Below are 23,233 nucleotides of genomic sequence, written 5' to 3' on the forward strand. Positions count from 1 at the left end.
CAGACATAAACATGTTTATGATATGATTGGATTTAAATCTGTAATAATTCCCCAAGCGATCTTGAGGTATAGCAACTCAATCTAGCATTTCGAGTTAGACGGTAAGCGATGAAATTTCACACTTGATCGCACATAGCACTTGAGATGAATATATAATTTACTCATTCGATACGTTGTATAGAATGACGAGCTCTGATTGGCGGAAACGAATTATGGACTTCGGAACTTTTTCCTGTTTCTTAACAAATACAAACCATTCGCTAACTTCTACCAACAAATCCAATATAATTCTGGCATTCGTCACTCCTTACCTTGTAACATTTTGAAATGTTAACTGAGCACATCTAGGTTGCTGATAAGGTTATTGGCCGGCCCTGGCTTTGCTAACCGGAACAAGATATAGCATAAACTGTCCAGGCGACGCGACCACGTCTTGCAACGCTGGAATAGCTCATATTTTAAGATAATTATGATTAGAAATTCTCACCCCTGATGTAAGACTACAGCAGGCAACAGACACCAAGACGAATGTGGCGGGAATTTTTCAATTTACTGTAATGCAAATTGAATTATTGAAATGTTTGTTTTATGAGATGTAGTAATTGATTTTAGTATTTTTGAATTTAAATATGCTTATTTCTAGTGTAATTGATTGTTAAGTCTCTTCATCATCTTCTCTTAAACTATAGATATATATATGTTTTCAATCATGAAACTGAAAAGCAAATATTTCATTCACTTCAGATTATTAGTTTTAGTTCTTACATACCGGATGTCAAGCGAACTATGTAAATTCCATGTAAATTTTCACATTCATGTAAAATTTGCGTCTGCGCAGTGCGAATGCCGCTTTAATTGCGTAATTAGGAATATGTTAGCATTCAAAGAATTGTGTTCATAACATTTTCATATTGACATCGCTTCTTTGTGCGACTTATTTTGTCAATTTCTTCGTCTTCTGGTCTGAGTTTATCTACACTTTTTATGAAAATTTCGTTGTAAGTATTTTGAAATGTCCTTGATTCGACGTTTAAGTCGTAGATTTTCCAGTCGACCAGCTAGGAGAAGACAAGAATATTCAGATGGTAAATCTAGAGATAAAGACAGCATCGCTTGCAAAGTGAATCTTTTAGATGGTGGAGTGTTATCTTTCAACGTTGAGGTCAGTGGTTTTTGTCGATTGTTTATATTGATTGAGGAAATGTATGTAGTAAGGTAAATTCACTTTAATCAACGAAGTTCGAAGGAAAAATATGAATTAAAGTGTTGAAGTCACTGCTAAATGCTAACGAGAGCTGACTCGATAAAGTGCTAGATAAACATATCTGCCATAATCTAGTACTAGTTGAATCAAATCATTCTTTTCATTGTTTATTTGGTGTCGTGTTGGCATGAAAGGATCAACCGAAAAATGTAATGAATAATTTTAACTTGCATCGGGCCGAAGATGACAATTAATTGTCAAAAGTATTCGAATACAGGCGGAAAGATAATTTTGTCGCATTTTGTTTCAGCGAATAACTATAAGTTATTTTGTATGGTTACATTACCATGTCTGAAAGGCCAATATGATTTATGTATAGTCCGTATGACAGTGATGTCTATATTTATTGGTATTTGACCTTTGATTACTTTAAAGATGGCATACTTCTTTTCAACATGTATTTTTTATTGTAGAATTTTGTTATTCTTTTCAAACAATGAAACGTCATTATTTGAAGTCATTTATGCCAAAAATCCCTTTGCATTGTTGATCATGAGCTGTGTAAAAGAAAAAATCATTTTGACACCCACAAGCTTGCTGTCATTAATTCTTAAGTGGCTATGTTTCTTCTTCCTGCTGTGTGGGCAAAGATGTTTTATTGTGATGTGGCTTTGTCAAATTGTAGATAGTTTGAACATAATTGCTCCCACTTATAAAATCAAAAGACATAAAGCATTTGTTATTCAACTTAGTGCAAGCTGACATTCACAAGTAATAGAGTTTATTTTATGTAATATTTGGTTTTATTTTTTTATTTTTCCATTATTGCTTGTTGAAAGATTCAAATAAGTTTGATAATTCAATTTGCAGAAAAGGTCCATTGGTGATGAACTAATCCAGTTAGTAAACAAGAATCTTGACCTCATTGAGAAAGAATACTTTGGATTGCAATATACTGATTCACAGCAAGTTTTAGTAAGTTTTCTTCCTTTCTCATCTCTATGAAAGCATTCCGAGATGATAAAAAGTAAGATTGATACACATTTAGTACAACAATCTTTCACAAACAATTCTTCCCGGGCATTAATTTAACTTATGATTTAATACCTATCTGCTAACAAGAATTTGGTAGATGGAAGAGAGCTCATGGATTTAAAAAAAACTAATTTAAAAAACTATATTTCAGCATTGGCTTGATCCTTCAAAAAATAAGAAAACAGTTAAGAGGTATGTACAGGATAATGTTTTTGTTTTTATTTAAATTTATGTATGCATGCAATGCTAGTTCTTCACTAACTTGTTGACAGAATCTTAATATATCAAAATATTTTCTTCAGAAAATATACGTAGAATGATAAGTATTTGTTAAAAGTTATTGCTAAATCCTCACATTGTCTGTTTAGGATTTCTAGTGACTTCTTTTGCCCAAGTGTGTCCTCTTGTTTCTTATTTACTACTATGTGTATAAAATTATTTATTGTGTTAATGTTTTGCTTTCATCAGTCATGATTTTATTTTTAAAAAAACAAAATTTTTACATGTGTATGTGTATATATACATAGTTAAGTAATTTAAACTAAATTTTTTGAAGAGTAAACAATGCACATAATTGGCCATTTATGTACATTATCAATTGGTTACATTGAAGTTAAATTGTTTACTTCATGTAACACTGGGCTAGTTGGTGCGAAATTACCTATTTAAACTAATGTGTTTGCATTATAGGACATCAACCATACCAATTCTACTTTCGTGTGAAATTCTATGCACCTGATCCTCATACTTTGGAAGAAGAATTGACTAGGTGTTTCTTATATCCTGTGTTGTTCATGATTATCCATTATGTCTATAATTTTTGGAATGAAATATTTAATTTACTCATTTTTTTTGCCCAACAGATATCACTTTTTCTTGCAAATCAAACAAGATATTTTGGCAAACAGGTGTAATTAAATTCATAAAATAAGTGTGAAAGTTTTTGTTTTGAATTATTATCCTAACCTTGAGTTTCCTTGTTCAGATTAAAGGTTCCTCTGAAGAAATTAGTTGAGATTGCTGCATACAGTTTGCAATGTAAGTGATGAAGGTACACAAACAGATAAAACTAGTTAGATAAGACTTAGTCTTTTCACAAAATAAAGATCTTTGTAAAACATATATTGAGGAACAAAATACAGAAGTCATTCGTTTACGAATGATAAACAACAATAACAGACGGGTCCAGGCCCCTAATTAATTATTGATTATCCCATTATGCTCTACTAGTTGATTTTTTCCTTAACAAATATCTTGTAATAAGATTCTTCCTAGGACCTTAACATGATTTTGTATAAGTATTAATTACGTACATAAATGTTGACTGTCGACTCCCACACCTGCCCACAATACACCTTCTCTATACTCTCTCCCTATACACCTTTCATAATACCCTTCCTCAATGCCCCTTATCTCAAACCTCCAGTTTACAACCCTCTCCTAATAGCTTTCTCCCAATTCTATTCAATACCCAATACTATTCACTACCCAATGTTACTCATTACCCTCCCCAATAGTAGTCAATACCTCTCCCCAATAGTAGTCAATACCCCTCCCCAATACTACTCAATACCCCTTCCCATATTCAATCCTTTCCAATACTCAATACCCTTCCCAATATCACTCCAATACTACTCAATATCATTCCCAATATATTCAATATTCCCCAATACTACTCTATATTATTCAATACTCCCACTCAAATTCCTTCCCAATACTATTCAATTATTCTCCCAATACTACTCAATACCCTCCCAATACTACTCAATACCCCTCCCCAATACTACTCAATACTCCTCAATACCCTCAATACCCCCCAATACTACTCAATACCACTCCCCAATACTACTCAATTTTTAACATATCAGGACCAGATGTTAAAAATGTGCTCAAAAACACAACTTTTTCTGCACACCTGCACACATGTTAGTGGAAATAATGCAAAAGCAAGTAGTCAATTTGGCCCCAAGTGTGCACAATAAGCAGAAATTTACGTTTTATTCACTATGACGTCATCAAAACTTATCACAACCAAAAAATTTGCAAATTCCGAAAATTCTCAGTACCATTCGATAGACAAGTATGAAATGAGTAAAAAAGTATTTTACACCGTTTACTTTCATTCACTTGTTTATGAAGCAATCAACGAACGTTTTTTTACCATGATGCTGACTCAGCATTTTACGGTCTTGTCTTATACCACAGACATACCTGCCAACTCGTCCGGTTTTATCGGCTGTCACCTAAATCTTAAAAAAATCTTCTGAACACTTAATTTTCAATTACATTCACCCTTCGTTAATGACATATAGTTGGTGAAATACTTTTGAAAGAATCAGGTCGGACTAAGTATTTAATGGCAAAAAATATTATAAAATGTTATGCTTATAAACTTTCCATGCACTTTCGTATTATGAACAAAAAATCTACTTGAGTTTTTTGTGTTTGCTGTTTTTACATAATTCTCTTCCACCTGTTCGTCAATGTATTAGTGAATACAATTCTCTATTAAACACTCATTTTACTAAATACAAGTCATAACGAAAACTAAAAACGGAGGAAAGTGATTGAAAATCTGTTGTTCTGAAAATTTGTTTGAAGATTTAGGTGACTGCCCCTAAAACCGGGCGAGTTTTGACACGTATGTCTGGTGTAAGACAAGACCTTAAATTGCTGAGTCAGCATCATGGTAAGACATTCGTTGATGCTTCATAAACGAGTGACTGAAACTAAACAATGTATTAAACTTTTTTACTTGATATATACTAGTCTATCAAATGGTACTGAGAATTTTTGGAATTTGCAATTTTTTCGTTTTCATAACTATCGATGACGTCATCGTGAATAAAACGTAAATTTCTGCTTATTGTGCACACTTATCGCTTGGGGGGACATTGATTACTTGCTTTTGCATTATTTCCCATAACATTATGAAGAATTATTAGTTGTGAGAGGTGTGAAACGAAAATTGTGTTTTTGAGCACATTGATTCACGGCCTAAAAACATTTCTTTTCTACGGTCTTCAATACAACATTGATTTTTGCATTAATTGACTAACAATGTTTTAGCTGAACTTGGTGACTTCGATCCAGAATTTCACGAGCCTGACTACATAAAAGACTACAAGTTTATTTCTGAACAGGTGAATTTTACTTTAAGTAATTTCAGTGGCAGATTTAGAGTACATCAAAATAAATTACTGCAGCTCATTCTTGCATGAATCAAAATAAATTACTGCAGCTCATTCTTGCATGAATCAAAATAAATTACTGCAGCTCATTCTTGCATGAATATATTTTGCAAACACTTAATAGGTAACTCTATTGGTAAAATTGAGCAAATATACAACTTTATGGTGACTAATTATAGAACTCCCCACCACAGTATACTATAACTGTTGTGTGATGTTAACTGCAGTTGTTATTCTCTAAGTTAATGATTCTGCTAGTTTACGTTCAAATTACCAAGCGTTTTATCTTGTTAGCAAACTCTATATAACGTTTGGAAGTAACCTTATTCATCCATAATCATGAATGATACACCTTAAATTCATAATTTACGTAAATAGTTAATAATGCTAAAATATTTCTTGCTTAAATAGTCAATATCCCGATTTTCCAGAACACAAGACCTCTTACGAATTTTGCATGAATTGAATGTGTATTTTGTTATCTGCGTATAGACTGATCAACTGGAAAAAGAGATCCATAGAAAACATCGACAATTTGCGTAAGTTTGATAATTCATAATTGTGTTCAAGCCATAATTGCTATGCACATTTCTTGTATACAACGATGTACTTGGCATAATTTACGCTGAGACTAACGGTGAAATTTCATTGCATGTTTGAAGCTAAAACACAAGCAAATGACGCATTTTAAACCAAATAACCGAGGCACAATTTGAGGCCATCCTTGTTGCCCGCTGTTCGCTTTCTTTTTCACATTTGCATCTTCCCTAAGAATGAAAATAAATGCGAACAATAGCTGTATGTATGTGTGTGACGACTTTCCTTTGCCACAATACGATTTGCAAGTACGTTCGTATTTACAAATGCTTAATCAAACTACGCAAACACATACATCATTGGGGGGGGAGGGTTCAATTTAATGCAAGTTTGCTGTGATGTCGAGTTATTAAATAGATTTGTTCAGTTTTGTACGAGTATCTAAGGGGGGGAGGGTGCATTTAAATTTTAGAGGTCTTAATCCCGCTGACTGTGAAGTCAATTCTTTGAAAATCCTAAAAACCATCGACTCTTATGGCATGCACAAGTATGAAGTAAAAGTGAGTGTTTAGTATTGTGATGCTGAGCATGTAAGTTTTTGTGCGTTTATTTCATCAAAATTTTTGCTCATACGTATGTAGGGTAAAAGTAACCAAGAGAAATTTCAAATTGGTCTTTCATACAAAGGGATTATTGTTATGGAGGAAGGAAACTCACAGGCTGTTACAATTCATTCATGGTAAACGAATTTTATATATTATTTTCATTAATACATAATTTAAATAAGAAATTACTCAGTCAAAAATTGACCAAATTTATCTTCATAAACATCAGTTAGCAACTACGTACATGGTACTTATACAATTAATATGTGCCAGAGTATCTATTTTATAAATCTCAACAAAGTTATTTCATTCAGGCCAAGAATCACAAGTCTGTCATTTAGGAGAAATAAAGTTCATCTTGTGGTGGAAAGCCCGGAGGTTTGTTGATAATGTATTATGGCTATTCTCTTCTCAATTTTACAATCTAAAAAAATTTTTGAATTTTCGGCTACTATAAACATTTTTATCTTATTATCAGCTTCCTTCTAAAAATGAATCGTTTACGTTTCATCTGTCGTCTGCCAAGGCTAGTAAGCAATTGTGGAAAGCAGCTATAGAAAATCACTCTTTCTTTCGGTCAGTACTTACTTTTGATGTATGTAGAACAGTATCTTACACTTATGTTTCTGGTACATATTAGTCGTACGTATTTCATTATTTTAAATTCTGTGATGTGATGACGAATTTTCTTTTACTAGCTTATTAAAAACTGGTGAAAGGCCGAGTACATCTGTTAGTACCTTTCTCAGAAGAGGATCTAAGTTCAGATTTAGGTACTGAAATGTTATCTTATCCCTAGTATTTTAAAATTTTCACAACCTACCCTGGCGTTGTGTACTATAGTGTGTATAGCAAACTATTTTCTATATTTTAGTGGACGAACGCAGCACCAGGTAAATGCTGAAACTAAGAAAAGTGCCAGAAAACAGATGAAGATAGAAAGGTAACTATTTACCTTCTGCAAACCACTTCATTCATCTGCTTTTATTTTATTTGTTACTTCAGGCTTCAGTGGTTTCTTCGAATCTTCAGTTGTTATGAAGTTTGTGCCTATCTGCGCATAAGAATGTTATTTATATAGAATTTAAACTTTTCAGGACTAAAAGTGAGAGATATTCCAAAAGATCAACAGTTGGTATGAATTTCTTTTTGTGGTCATGGATATTTTTTGTTCAAACTCATGTTGTGTTCATGTTGATGCAAAAATATTTTGTTTTTTAGCGGGTCATAGTCATGGAACATGACTACTCACTGGGGTTGTGAAATCCTGAGCAAAAAAGCTTTCATATTGTGACATATAAATATTAATTCAAAAATTTTATTTCATTTTAAGGTTACATAAGGGTTGGCTCGAAGGTTTGGGCCAAAGCATTGAATGGTGATTATTATAAAGGAATTGTGACCGGCCTTGGTGAGAAGGTTCACATCAAGTTTGATAACGAAGAAACGGTTGCTCATGAGAGAGATGCGAAAGATTGTGTTGTTTTTGACATGAACCCTAATCCTGAAGACATAGAGATTAATCTGAGAGTCATTGCTCATTGGTCTTCAATTGTTGCTTATCTCTCTGGAACTGTTATCAAGATCGAAGGACAAAAGTATTATGTGCATTATGATGATGGTGATAAAGGATGGAATAACATAAGACAAATTCGAATCTTGAAACCGCCAACTTATTTCGGTATGTCTGATCAGGAAATGTTTTCTTTTGTGCGAATTATGTTTGTTCCTATTTTTCTACAACATAGACAGCTTTTTACAAATTTTTGTAAAGTTTTAATCCAGTGGCGGACACTAGGAGGTCGAATTCCTCAAATCACTTTTCCATAACATAACTGTGATGTCAAATAATGACTATTTGAGAGACCTCTGTACTGTACACGTACTAGCAGACGCATAAAACCTTGTGTCCTTGTGTGTGTAGGATTGTGTGTACGTAGGAATCCTTAAATTCACTTTCTAGAGATCAAATCTTAAAAGTATACCTATAGGCCAGGCGTGCCCCGGAGAGAAAATATCAATACACTCAGCTCCATTTTGCAATGAAATCAAAATCTACGTAGCAGTAGTCAAAATCATTCCAATTGTGAAATGTATAAAATCATTGTCACAAAAAAAACTCGAGGAATTTCGGTCAAGTATGTCCCTCTACATACATAGGTGTAAAGATGTGTTGTTTTTTTGTATTTAGGACCTGGTGCCAAACTACGTAATAAAGTTAAGAAGGCGGAGTCTGTTAAAGAGACCAGTATGATGTCACGACCAATCACAGTTGAGAAACCTCTAAAGGCCAAAGATCGTCAACGCTTAGAAAACAATGGTAAAAATGTGAGTTCTCAAGCAAATCCCAATGGGGGAAACCACGACAACGAATACAACGAGCGTAAGATATCAACTAATGAAGCACCAAATGGTCATGGCGCTCGTCACCACTCTGCTTCTACTGCAGATAGGCGCTACGCCTTAAACAAATTGTTGAATTCTTCTGATGTTGGAACTGATGTTGACACTGGCGATGTTATTGTCCATGACGATCAAAGTAACAAAAATAATCACGCAGCTGCTCCAAAATCAATGCGAAATATTAGGTTAGAAATGTTAGATTGGAATTTATTTTCTTGTGTGTACTTCTTTGTATTTCAGCAATTACACAAGTACATTAATTTATTTTTTGTTTTCTAATATGTATTTCATTATTCTCATAAGTACATCCATTTGATTTTCCGCGTTCTTATATGAACCTCAGTATTCTCATAAGTACATCCATTTATTTTTTCGAGTTCTTATATGTACCTCAGTATTCTCATAAGTACATCCATTCATTTTTTGTCATGTAAGTTTTATTATTGTTTTAGTTCTCGGTCTGAAGAAAGAAATCCAAGCTTACAGGTTTGAAATGTATTTTTGTTTAAAATATTTGTTTAGTTTAATTAAAATGTAAATTTCTAAATCTTTGAGTATGATATTCATAGGAAAATCACATCTTCGATTCATTCATGTCGGCTGTTGTGTTGCTTATTACTTTATTTAAATCGTATTTTGTTTTAGAATGATTCCTTAAGACAAGGCAAAACTCAAATGACCGAGTTGTAACGACAATATTAAGGTATGTCAATTTATTAAGAACTCATTGATTGAATTGTTGTCTTTTTATATTTTTATAAACATCATCGTTGCATGGAAGTCCGTGATTACCAACCGAAATCTATTTGTCGACACCTCCTCCCCTCCTTAGTGTCTGTGTCATAACTTTATAGCTGTCACAGTCGTTGCTCTTTTTTCTATAGTTATTTATAAGACGTGCAAATTATGAAGAGTGAAGGGAGACTGAGGGTAGAGGGGGAGATACTTTTACTCCTAACACTTGTCTTTTCATTTTACAGTCTTTATTTCCCTCAAACCGGACAAATTTGTGTAGGAATAAATTTTTTGTTGTTGACATTTGAATACCAAATTACATTTTATTTTCGTTGCAGTTGCATTTCCTGCATTTGGCTCTACTTCAAGTGTTTTTTTGAACAATTTGAAGCAATAATTTTTATGTTGCGAAACATTTTAATTGCTCCTTAGTGAGCTGTAGTACAATGGATGTATTTTAACTTCAATTTTGAGATACGTTTTTTAGTATACAATATTATAACGTATAATGTATTTATAATGCAAATAGCTATACGAATTTGTATCATGTACATTTATAACATTCATGTTGCACTGTGGAAATAAAAATGTACCCAACAGATTTGTTTACTATTATTTGTCAGCGTTGTCAATGAATAATCGTAATAAAGGTACAGACTACAGTTTGACCGTTGCCTAGTTACGTACGACGCCTGGGATCGAATTTAGATTTGGTCAAATGACAAAATTCTTATTGAAGCCTCGTTCTAACTCCGAAGTCAGTTTTGATATAACATACAAGTTGTTGGTGAGATCATAGCTCATGCATTTTCATGCTTAAGTCTATAGTTCATGTATTTTCAAGCCAAAGACTATAGTTCATGTATTTTCACACATTTTCATGCCAAAGACTATAGCTCGTGCATTTTGACAAATTTTCATGCCAAAGAGTATAGTTATGCATTTTCACGCATTTTCATGCCAAAGACTATAGTTCATGCAATTTCACACATTTTCATGCCAAAGACTATAGTTCATTCATTTTTACACATTTTCATCCCAAAGACTATAGTTCACGCATTTTCATGCCAAAGACTATACTTCATGTATGTTCATGAAAATGTGTGAAATTGCATGAACTATACACTTTGGCAAGAAAATGATTGAAAACCCATAAACTATAGTCTTTGTCATGAAATTAAGTAAAAATGCATGAACTATAGTCTATGCCATAAAAGTGTGTCAAATTGCATGAACTATGGACTTTGGCATGAAAATGCGTGAAAATGCATGAACTATACTCTTTGACATGAAAATGTGTGAAATTGCATGAACTATAGTCTTTGGCATGAAAATGTGTAAAAATGCATGTACTATTGTCTTTAGCATGAAAATTCGTGATCTATAGTCTTTTGCATGAAAATTCGTGATCTGTAGTCTTTTGCATGAAAATTCGTGATCTATAGTCTTTTGCATGAAAATTCGTGATCTATAGTCTTTTGCATGAAAATTCGTGATCTATAGTCTTTTGCATGAAAATTCGTGATCTATAGTCTTTTACATGAAAATTCGTGATCTATAGTCTTTTACATGAAAATTCGTGATCTATAGCCTTTTGCATGAAATTTCGTGAAATATAGTCTTTTGCATGAAAATTCGTGATCTATAGTCTTTTACAGGAAATTTCGTGATCTATAGTCTCTTGCATGAAATTTCGTGAACTATAGTCTTTTGCATGAAAATTCGTGATCTATAGTCTTTTGCATGAAAATTCGTGAACTATAGTCTTTTGCATGAAAATTCGTGATCTATAGTCTTTTACATGAAAATTCATGATCTATAGTCTTTTGCATGAAATTCGTGATCTATAGTCTTTTACATGAAAATTCGCGATCTATAGTCTTTTGCATGAAAATTTGTGAACTATAGTCTTTTACATGAAGATTCGTGATCTATAGTCTTTTGCATCAAATTTCGTGATCTATAGTCTTTTGCATGAAAATTCGTGATCTATAGTCTTTTGCATGAAAATTCGTGATCTATAGTCTTTTGCATGAAATTTCGTGATCTATAGTCTTTTGCATCAAATTTCGTGATCTATAGTCTTTTGCATGAAAATTCGTGATCTATAGTCTTTTGCATGAAAATTCGTGATCTATAGTCTTTTGCATGAAAATTCGTGAACTATAGTCTTTTACATGAAAATTCGTGATGTATAGTCTTTTGCATGAAAACGTGTAAAAATGCATGTGCTATAGTTTTCGATGAAAATGTGTGAAAATTCCTGAACTATAGTCTTTTGCATGAAAATTCGTGATCTATAGTCTTTTACATGAAAATTTGTGAACTGTAGTCTTTTGCATCAAAATTCGTGATCTATAGTCTTTTGCATCAAATTTCGTGATCTATAGTCTTTTGCATGAAAATTCGTCATCTATAGTTTTGCATGAAAATTCGTGATCTATAGTCTTTTGCATTAAAATTCGTGATGTATAGTCTTTTACATGAAAATTCGTGATCTATAGTCTTTGCATGAAAATTCGTGATCTATAGTCTTTTGCATGAAAATTCGTAAACTATAGTCATTTGCATGAAAATTCGTGATCTATAGTCTTTTACAGTAAAATTCGTCATCTATAGTCTTTTACATGAAAATTCATGATCTATAGTCTTTTACATGAAAATTCACGATCTATAGTCTTTTGCATGAAAATTTGTGAACTATAGTCTTTTACATGAAGATTCGTGATCTATAGTCTTTTGCATCAAATTTCGTGATCTATAGTCTTTGCATGAAAATTCGTGATCTATAGTCTTTTGCATGAAAATTCGTGATCTATAGTCTTTTGCATGAAAATTCGTGATCTGTAGTCTTTTGCATGAAAATTCGTGAACTATAGTCTTTTGCATGAAAATTCGTGATCTATAGTCTTTTGCATGAAAATTCGTGAACTATAGTCTTTTACATGAAAATTCGTGATCTATAGTCTTTACATGAAAATTCGTGAACTATAGTCTTTTGCATCAAATTTCGTGATCTATAGTCTTTTGCATGAAAATTCGTGAACTATAGTCTTTTGCATGAAAATATGTCAAATTGCATGAGCTATAGTCTTTGTCATGAAAATGGGTAAAAATTCATGTACTATAGTCTTTGTCATGAAAATGTGTAAAAATGCATGTACTATTGTCTTTTGCATGAAAATGTGTCAAAATGTATGAACTATAGTCTTTGAAAGGAAAATGTGTAAAAATGAATGTAGTATAGTATTTGGCATGAAAATGTGTAAAAATGAATGTAGTATAGTCTTTGGCATGAAAATGTGTAAAAATGCATGTGGTATAGTCTTTGGCATTAAAATTTGTAAAAATGCATGTACTATAGTCTTTGTCATGAAAAAAACGAAAAATACATGAACTATAGTCTTTGGCATTAAAATGTGTAAAAATGCATGTGCTATAGTCTTTGGATGAAAATGTGTAAAATTCGTGAACTATAGTCTTTTGCATGAAAATTCGTGATCTATAGTCTTTACATGAAAATTCGTGTACTATAGTCTTTTGCATCAAATTTCGTGATCTATAGTCTTTTGCATGAAAATTCGTGAACTATAGTCTCTTACATGAAAATTCGCGATCTATAGTCTTTTGCATGAAAATATGTCAAATTGCATGAGCTATAGTCTTTGTCATGAAAATGTGTAAAAATTCATGTACTATAGTCTTTGTCATGAAAATGTGTAAAAATGCATGTACTATAGTCTTTGTCATGAAAATGTGTAAAAATGCATGAAATATAGTCTTTGGATGAAAATGTGTGAAAATGCATGTACTATAGACTTTGCATGAAAATATGTGAAATTGCATGAGCTATAGTCATTGTCATGAAAATGTGTAAAAATTCATGTACTATAGTCTTTGTCATGAAAATGTGTAAAAATGCATGTACTATTGTCTTTTGCATGAAAATTCGTGATCTATAGTCTTTTGCATGAAAATTCGTGATCTATAGTCTTTTGCATGAAAATTCGTGATCTTTAGCCTTTTGCATGAAAATTCGTGATCTATAGTCTTTTACATGAAAATTCGTGATCTATAGTCTTTTGCATGAAAATTCGTGATATATAGTCTTTTACATGAAAATTCGTGAACTATAGTCTTTTGCATCGAATTTCGTGATCTACAGTCTTTTGCATAAAAATTCGTGATCTATAGTCTTTTGCATGAAAATTCGTGATGTATAGTCTATTGTAGGAAAATGTGTAAAAATGCGTCTGCTATAGTCTTTGGATGAAAATGTGTGAAAATGCATGTACTATAGACTTTGCATGAAAATATGTGAAATTGCATGAGCTATAGTCTTTGTCATGAAAATGTGTAAAAATTCATGTACTATAGTCTTTGTCATGAAAATGTGTAAAAATGCATGTACTATTGTCTTTTGTATGAAAATTCGTGATCTATAGTCTTTTGCATGAAAATTCGTGATCTATAGTCTTTTGCATGAAAATTCGTGATCTATAGTCTTTTGCATGAAAATTCGTGATCTATAGTCTTTGCATGAAAATTCGTGATCTATAGTCTTTTGCATGAAAATTCGTGATCTATAGTCTTTTACATGAAAATTCGTGATCTATAGTCTTTTACATGAAAATTCGCGATCTATAGCCTTTTGCATGAAATTTCGTGAAATATAGTCTTTTGCATGAAAATTCGTGATCTATAGTCTTTTGCATGAAAATTCGTGAACTATAGTCTTTTACATGAAAATTCGTGATCTATAGTCTTTTGCATGAAAATTCGTGATCTATAGTCTTTTGCATGAAAATTCGTGAACTATAGTCTTTGCATGAAAATTCGTGATCTATAGTCTTTGCATGAAAATTCGTGAACTATAGTCTTTACATGAAAATTCGTGATCTATAGTCTTTACATGAAAATTCGTGAACTATAGTCTTTTGCATCAAATTTCGTGATCTATAGTCTTTTGTATGAAAATTTGTGAACTATAGTCTTTTGCATGAAAATATGTCAAATTGCTTGAGCTACAGTCTTTGTCATGAAAATGTGTAAAAATTCATGTACTATAGTCTTTGTCATGAAAATGTGTAAAAATGCATGTACTATTGTCTTTTGCATGAAAATGTGTCAAAATGTATGAACTATAGTCTTTGAAAGGAAAATGGGTAAAAATGAATGTAGTATAGTATTTGGCATGAAAATGTGTAAAAATGAATGTAGTATAGTCTTTGGCATGAAAATGTGTAAAAATGCATGTGGTATAGTCTTTGGCATTAAAATTTGTAAAAATGCATGTACTATAGTCTTTGTAATGAAAAAAACGAAAAATACATGAACTATAGTCTTTGGCATTAAAATGTGTAAAAATGCATGTGCTATAGTCTTTGGATGAAAAATGTGTGAAAATTCGTGAACTATAGTCTTTACATGAAAATTCGTGAACTATAGTCTTTTGCATGAAAATTCGTTTACTAGTCTTTTACAACAAGATTCCTTATCTATAGTCTTTTGCATGAAAATTCGTGATCTATAGTCTTTTACATGAAAATTCGTGATCTATAGTCTTTTACAACAAGATTCCTTATCTATAGTCTTTTGCATGAAAATTCGTGATGTATAGTCTTTTGCAGGAAAATGTGTAAAAATGCGTGTGCTATAGTCTGGATGAAAATATGTGAAAATGCATGTACTATAGTCTTTGCATGAAAATGTGTCAAAATGCATGAATTATAGACTTTGCCATTAAAATAGGTCAAAATTTATGAACTATAGTCTTTTGTCATGAAAATGTGTAAAAATGCATGTACTATAGTCTTTGTCATGAAAATGTGTAAAAATGAATGTAGTATAGTCTTTGGCATGAAAATGTGTAAAAATGCATGTGGTATAGTCTTTGGAATGAAAAAAAGTAAAAATGCATGAACTATAGTCTTGGCATGAAAATGTGTAAAAATGCATGAACTGTAGTCTTTGGCATGAAAATGTGTAAAAATGCATGAACTATAGTCTTTGGCATGAAAATGTGTCAAAATTTATGAACTATAGTCTTTTGTCATGAAAATGTGTAAAATGCATGTACTATAGTCTTTGTCATGAAAATGTGTAAAATGAATGTAGTATAGTCTTTGGCATGAAAATGTGTAAAATGCATGTGGTATAGTCTTTGGAATGAAAAAAAAAATGCATGAACTATAGTCTTTCTTAAAATATGTGAAATTGCATGAGCTATAATCTTTGGCATGAAAATGTGTAAAAATGAATGTAGTATAGTCTTTGGCATGAAAATGTGTAAAAATGCATGTGGTATAGTCTTTGGCATTAAATGTTTAAAAATGCATGTAGTATAGTCTTTTGCATGAAAATTCGTGATGTATAGTCTCTTGCAGGAAAATGTGTAATAATGCGTGTGGTATAGTCTTTGGCATGAAAATGTGTAAAAATGCATTTACTATAGTCTTTGCATGAAAATGTGTCAAAATGCATGAATTATAGACTTTGCCATTAAAATGTCAAAATTATGAACTATAGTCTTTTGCATGAAAATGTGTAAAATGCATGTACTATAGTCTTTGTCATGAAAATGTGTAAAATGCATGAACTATAGTCTTTGGCATGAAAATGTGTAAAATGCATGTGGTATAGTCTTTGGAATGAAAAAGTAAAATGCATGAACTATAGTCTTTGGCATGAAAATATGTGAAATGCATGAGCTATAGTCTTTGGCATGAAAATGTAAAATGAATGTAGTATAGTCTTTGGCATGAAATGTGTAAAATGCATGTGGTACAGTCTTTGGCATTAAAATGTGTAAAAATGCATGTAGTATAGTCTTTGGCATGAAAAAATAAAATGCATGAACTATAGTCTTTGGCCTTAAAATATGTGAAATTGCATGAGCTATAATCTTTGGCATGAAAATGTGTAATAATGAATGTAGCATAGTCTTTGGCATGAAAATGTGTAAAAATGCATGTGGTATAGTCTTTGGCATTAAATGTTTAAAAATGCATGTTGTATAGTCTTTGGCATGAAAATGTGTAAAAATGCATGTACTATAGTCTTTTGCATGAAAATTCGTGATCTATAGTCTTTTACAACAAGATTCCTTATCTATAGTCTTTTGCGTGAAAATTTGTGATCCTTATCCTTTTGCATGAAAATTCGTGATCTATAGTCTTTTACATGAAAATTCGTGATCTATAGTCTTTTACATGAAAATTCGTGATCTATAGTCTTTTGCATGAAAATTTGTGATCTATAGTCTTTTGCATGAAAATTCGTGATCTATAGTCTTTTACAAGAAAATTCGTCATCTATAGTCTTTTACATGAGAATTCGTGATCTATAGTCTTTTGCATGAAAATTCGTGATGTATAGTCTTTTGCAGGAAAATGTGTAAAAATGCGTGTACTATAGTCTTTGCATGAAAATGTGTCAAAATGCATGAATTATAGACTTTGCCATTAAAATGTGTCAAAATTTATGAACTATAGTCTTTTGTCATGAAAATGTGTAAAAATGCATGTACTATAGTCTTTGTCATGAAAATGTGTAAAAATGCATGAACTATAGTCTTTGGCATGAAAATGTGTAAAAATGCATGTGGTATAGTCTTTGGAATGAAAAAAAGTAAAAATGCATGAACTATAGTCTTTGGCATTAAAATATGTGAAATTGCATGAGCTATAGTCTTTGGCATGAAAATGTGTAAAAATGAATGTAGTATAGTCTTTGGCATGAAATGTGTAAAAATGCATGTGGTACAGTCTTTGGCATTAAAATGTGTAAAAATGCATGTAGTATAGTCTTTGGCATGAAAAAAAGTAAAAATGCATGAACTATAGTCTTTGGCCTTAAAATATGTGAAATTGCATGAGCTATAATCTTTGGCATGAAAATGTGTAATAATGAATGTAGCATAGTCTTTGGCATGAAAATGTGTAAAAATGCATGTGGTATAGTCTTTGGCATTAAATGTTTAAAAATGCATGTTGTATAGTCTTTGGCATGAAAATGTGTAAAAATGCATGTACTATAGTCTTTTGCATGAAAATTCGTGATCTATAGTCTTTTACAACAAGATTCCTTATCTATAGTCTTTTGCGTGAAAATTTGTGATCCTTATCCTTTTGCATGAAAATTCGTGATCTATAGTCTTTTACATGAAAATTCGTGATCTATAGTCTTTTACATGAAAATTCGCGATCTATAGCCTTTTGCATGAAATTTCGTGAAATATAGTCTTTTGCGTGAAAATTCGTGATCTATAGTCTTTTACATGAAATTTCGTGATCTATAGCTTTTTGCATGAAATTTCGTGAACTATAGTCTTTTGCATGAAAATTCGTGATCTATAGTCTTTTGCATGAAAATTGGTGATCTATAGTCTTTTACAACAAGATTCCTTATCTATAGTCTTTTGCATGAAAATTCGTGATGTATAGTCTTTTGCAGGAAAATGTGTAAAAATGCGTGAACTATAGTCTTTGGGATGAAAATGTGTGAAAATGCATGTACTATAGTCTTTTGCATCAAATTTCGTGATCGATAGTCTTTTGCATGAAAATTCGTGATCTATAGTCTTTTGCATGAAAATTCGTGATCTATAGTCTTTTGCATGAAATTTCGTGATCTATAGTCTTTTGCATCAAATTTCGTGATCTATAGTCTTTTACATGAAAATTCGTGATCTATAGTCTTTTACAACAAGATTCCTTATCTATAGTCTTTTGCATGAAAATTCGTGATCTATAAACTTTTGCATGAAAGTTCGTGATCTATAGTCTTTTGCATGAAAATTCGTGATCTGTAGTCTTTTACAAGAAAATTCGTCATCTATAGTCTTTTACATGAGAATTCGTGATCTATAGTCTTTTGCATGAAAATTCGTGATATATAGTCTTTTGCAGGAAAATGTGTAAAAATGCGTGTGCTATAGTCTTTGGATGAAAATGTGTGAAAATGCATGTACTATAGTCTTTGCATGAAAATGTATCAAAATGCATGAACTATAGTCTTTTGTCATGAAAATGTGTAAAAATGCATATACTATAGTCTGTGTCATGAAAATGTGTAAAAATGCATGAACTATAGTCTTTCGCATGAAAATGTGTGAAAATGCATGTACTATAGTCTTTGTCATGAAAAAAAGTAAAAATGCATGAACTATAGTCTTTGGCATTAAAATATGGGAAATTGCATGAGCTATAGTCTTTGGCATGAAAATGTGTAAAAATGAATGTAGTATAGTCTTTGACATGAAAATGTGTAAAAATGCATGTACTATAGTCTTTGCATGAAAATGTGTCAAAATGCATGAATTATAGACTTTGCCATTAAAATGTGTGAAAATGCATGTACTATAGTCTTTATCATGAAGAAAAATAAAAATGCATGAACTATAGTCTTTTACATGAAAATTCTCCATCTATAGTCTTTTGCATGAAAATTCGTGATCTATAGTCTTTCGCATGAAAATTTGTGATCTATAGTCTTTTACATGAAAGTTCGTGATCTATAGTCTTTTACAAGAAAATTCGTCATCTATAGTCTTTTTCATGAAAATTCGTGATCTATAGTCTTTTGCATGAAATTTCGTGATCTATAGTCTTTTGCATGAAAATTCGTGATCTATAGTCTTTTGCATGAAATTTCGTGATCTATAGTCTTTTGCATGAAAATTCGTGAACTATAGTCTTTTGCATGAAAATTCGTGATCTATAGTCTTTTACATGAAAATTCGTGATCTATAGTCTTTTACATGAAAATTCGTGATCTATAGTCTTTTGCATGAAAATTCGTGATCTATAGTCTTTTGCATCAAATTTCGTGATCTATAGTCTTTTGCATGAAAATTCGTGAACTATAGTCTTTTGCATGAAAATTCGTGATCTATAGTCTTTTACAAGAAAATTCGTCATCTATAGTCTTTTACATGAGAATTCGTGATCTATAGTCTTTTGCATGAAAATTCGTGATGTATAGTCTTTTGCAGGAAAATGTGTAAAAATGCGTGTACTATAGTCTTTGCATGAAAATGTGCCAAATTCATGAATTATAGACTTTGCCATTAAAATGTGTCAAAATTTATGAACTATAGTCTTTTGTCATGAAAATGTGTAAAAATGCATGTACTATAGTCTTTGTCATGAAAATGTGTAAAAATGCATGAACTATAGTCTTTGGCATGAAAATGTGTGAAAATGCATGTACTATAGTCTTTATCATGAAAAAAAGTAAAAATGCATGAACTATAGTCTTTGGCATTAAAATATGTGAAATTGAATGAGCTATAGTCTTTGGCATGAAAATGTGTAAAAATGAATGTAGTATAGTCTTTGGCATGAAATGTGTAAAAATGCATGTGGTACAGTCTTTGGCATTAAAATGTGTAAAAATGCATGTAGTATAGTCTTTGGCATGAAAAAAAGTAAAAATGCATGAACATTTTTATCTATAGTCTTTTACAACAAGATTCCTTATCTATAGTCTTTTACATGAAAATTCGCCATCTATAGTCTTTTGCATGAAAATTCGTGAACTATAGTCTTTCGCATGAAAATTTGTGATCTATAGTCTTTTGCATGAAAATTCGTGAACTATAGTCTCTTACATGAAAATTCGCGATCTATAGTCTTTTGCATGAAAATTGGTGAACTATAGTCTTGCATGAAAATTCGTGATCTATAGTCTTTTGCATGAAAATTCGTCATCTATAGTTTTTGCATGAAAATTCGTCATCTATAGTCTTTTGCAAAAAAATTCGTGATCTATAGTCTTTTGCATGAAAATTCGTGATCTATAGTCTTTACATGAAAATTCGTGATCTATAGTCTTTTGCATGAAAATTCGTGATCTATAGTCTTTTGCATGAAAATTCGTGAACTATAGTCTTTTGCATGAAAATTCGTGATCTATAGTCTTTTACAAGAAAATTCGTCATCTATAGTCTTTTACAAGAAAATTCGTCATCTATAGTCTTTTGCATGAAAATTCGTGATCTATAGTCTTTTGCATGAAATTTCGTGATCTATAGTCTTTTGCATGAAAATTCGTGATCTATAGTCTTTTGCATGAAAATTCGTGATCTATAGTCTTTTGCATGAAAATTTGTGAACTATAGTCTTTTACATGAAGATTCGTGATCTATAGTCTTTTGCATCAAATTTCGTGATCTATAGTCTTTTGCATGAAAATTCGTGAACTATAGTCTTTTGCATGAAAATTCGTGATCTATAGTCTTTTACAAGAAAATTCGTCATCTATAGTCTTTTACATGAGAATTCGTGATCTATAGTCTTTTGCATGAAAATTCGTGATGTATAGTCTTTTGCAGGAAAATGTGTAAAAATGCGTGTACTATAGTCTTTTGTCATGAAAATGTGTAAAAATGCATGTACTATAGTCTTTGTCATGAAAATGTGTAAAAATGCATGAACTATAGTCTTTGGCATGAAAATGTGTGAAAATGCATGTACTATAGTCTTTATCATGAAAAAAAGTAAAAATGCATGAACTATAGTCTTTGGCATTAAAATATGTGAAATTGAATGAGCTATAGTCTTTAGCATGAAAATGTGTAAAAATGAATGTAGTATAGTCTTTGGCATGAAATGTGTAAAAATGCATGTGGTACAGTCTTTGGCATTAAAATGTGTAAAAATGCATATAGTATAGTCTTTGGCATGAAAAAAAGTAAAAATGCATGAACATTTTTATCTATAGTCTTTTACAACAAGATTCCTTATCTATAGTCTTTTACATGAAAATTCGCCATCTATAGTCTTTTGCATGAAAATTCGTGAACTATAGTCTTTCGCATGAAAATTTGTGATCTATAGTCTTTTGCATGAAAATTCGTGATCTATAGTCTTTTACAAGAAAATTGGTCATCTATAGTCTTTGGCATGAAAATGTGTGAAAATGCATGTACTATAGTCTTTCTATGAAAATTTGTCAAAATGCATGAATTATAGACTTTGCAATTAAAATGTGTCAAAATTTATGAACTATAGTCTTTTGTCATGAAAATGTGTAAAAATGCATGTACTATAGTCTTTGTCATGAAAATGTGTAAAAATGAATGTAGTGTAGTCTTTGGCATGAAAATGTGTAAAATGCATGTGGTATAGTCTTTGGAATGAAAAAAGTAAAATGCATGAACTATAGTCTTTTAAAATATGTGAAATTGCATGAGCTATAATCTTTGGCATGAAAATGTGTAAAAATGAATGTAGTATAGTCTTTGGCATGAAAATGTGTAAAAATGCATGTGGTATAGTCTTTGGCATTAAATGTTTAAAAATGCATGTAGTATAGTCTTTGGCAGGAAAATGTGTAAAAATGCATGTACTATAGTCTTTTACATGAAAATTCGTGATGTATAGTCTTTACATGAAAATTCGTGAACTATAGTCTTTTGCATCAAATTTCGTGATCTATAGTCTTTTGCATGAAAATTCGTGAACTATAGTCTTTTGCATGAAAATTCGTGATCTATAGTCTTTTACATGAAAATTCGTGATCTATAGTCTTTTACATGAAAATTCGTGATCTATAGTCTTTTGCATGAAAATTCGTGATGTATAGTCTTTTGCAGGAAAATGTGTAAAAATGCGTGTACTATAGTCTTTGCATGAAAATGTGTCAAAATGCATGAATTATAGTCTTTGCATTAAAATGTGTCAAAATTTATGAACTATAGTCTTTTGTCATGAAAATGTGTAAAATGCATGTACTATAGTCTTTGTCATGAAAATGTGTAAAAATGCATGAACTATAGTCTTTGGCATGAAAATGTGTGAAAATGCATGTACTATAGTCTTTATCATGAAAAAAAGTAAAAATGCATGAACTATAGTCTTTTACATGAAAATACTCCATCTATAGTCTTTTGCATGAAAATTTGTGATCTATAGTCTTTCGCATGAAAATTTGTGATGTATAGTCTTTTACATGAAAGTTCGTGATCTAGGGTCTTTTACAAGAAAATTCGTCATCTATAGTCTTTTTCATGAAATTTCGTGATCTATAGTCTTTGCATGAAATTTCGTGATCTATAGTCTTTGCATGAAAATTCGTGATCTATAGTCTTTTGCATGAAATTTCGTGATCTATAGTCTTTTGCATGAAAATTCGTGAACTATAGTCTTTACATGAAAATTCGTGATCTATAGTCTTTTGCATGAAAATTCGTGATCTATAGTCTTTTACATGAAAATTCGTGATCTATAGTCTTTACATGAAAATTCGTGATCTATAGTCTTTTGCATGAAAATTCGTGATCTATAGCTTTTGCATGAAATTCGTGAACTATAGTTTGCATGAAAATTCGTGATCTATAGTCTTTTACAAGAAAATTCGTCATCTATAGTCTTTTACATGAGAATTCGTGATCTATAGTCTTTTGCATGAAAATTCGTGATGTATAGTCTTTTGCAGGAAAATGTGTAAAAATGCGTGTACTATAGTCTTTGCATGAAAATGTGTCAAAATGCATGAATTATAGACTTTGCCATTAAAAT

The 23,233-nt window shown here is 31.3% G+C and overlaps 1 protein-coding gene across 1 annotated transcript; it reads left to right on the forward strand.

The window, feature by feature from the left end:
* Positions 1 to 36: 36 nt before the first annotated feature.
* LOC124434921 (band 4.1-like protein 5) lies at positions 37 to 10,309 on the forward strand. The gene is given in 22 exon segments (XM_046984862.1): positions 37 to 101; positions 182 to 1,162; positions 2,075 to 2,179; positions 2,391 to 2,404; positions 2,406 to 2,431; positions 2,930 to 3,008; positions 3,103 to 3,147; positions 3,225 to 3,277; positions 5,309 to 5,382; positions 5,923 to 5,969; positions 6,440 to 6,527; positions 6,609 to 6,706; positions 6,887 to 6,950; positions 7,051 to 7,148; positions 7,271 to 7,345; positions 7,447 to 7,515; positions 7,670 to 7,707; positions 7,906 to 8,253; positions 8,764 to 9,160; positions 9,428 to 9,461; positions 9,621 to 9,678; positions 10,049 to 10,309. Coding segments are annotated over 20 exon segments (1,947 nt in total). The 5' UTR covers positions 37 to 101; positions 182 to 1,012; the 3' UTR covers positions 9,666 to 9,678; positions 10,049 to 10,309.
* The last annotated feature ends 12,924 nt before the right edge of the window (positions 10,310 to 23,233 follow it).

This window comes from Xenia sp. Carnegie-2017, unplaced genomic scaffold (assembly GCF_021976095.1).
Source record: "Xenia sp. Carnegie-2017 unplaced genomic scaffold, XeniaSp_v1 HiC_scaffold_1, whole genome shotgun sequence".
NCBI lineage: Eukaryota > Metazoa > Cnidaria > Anthozoa > Malacalcyonacea > Xeniidae > Xenia > Xenia sp. Carnegie-2017.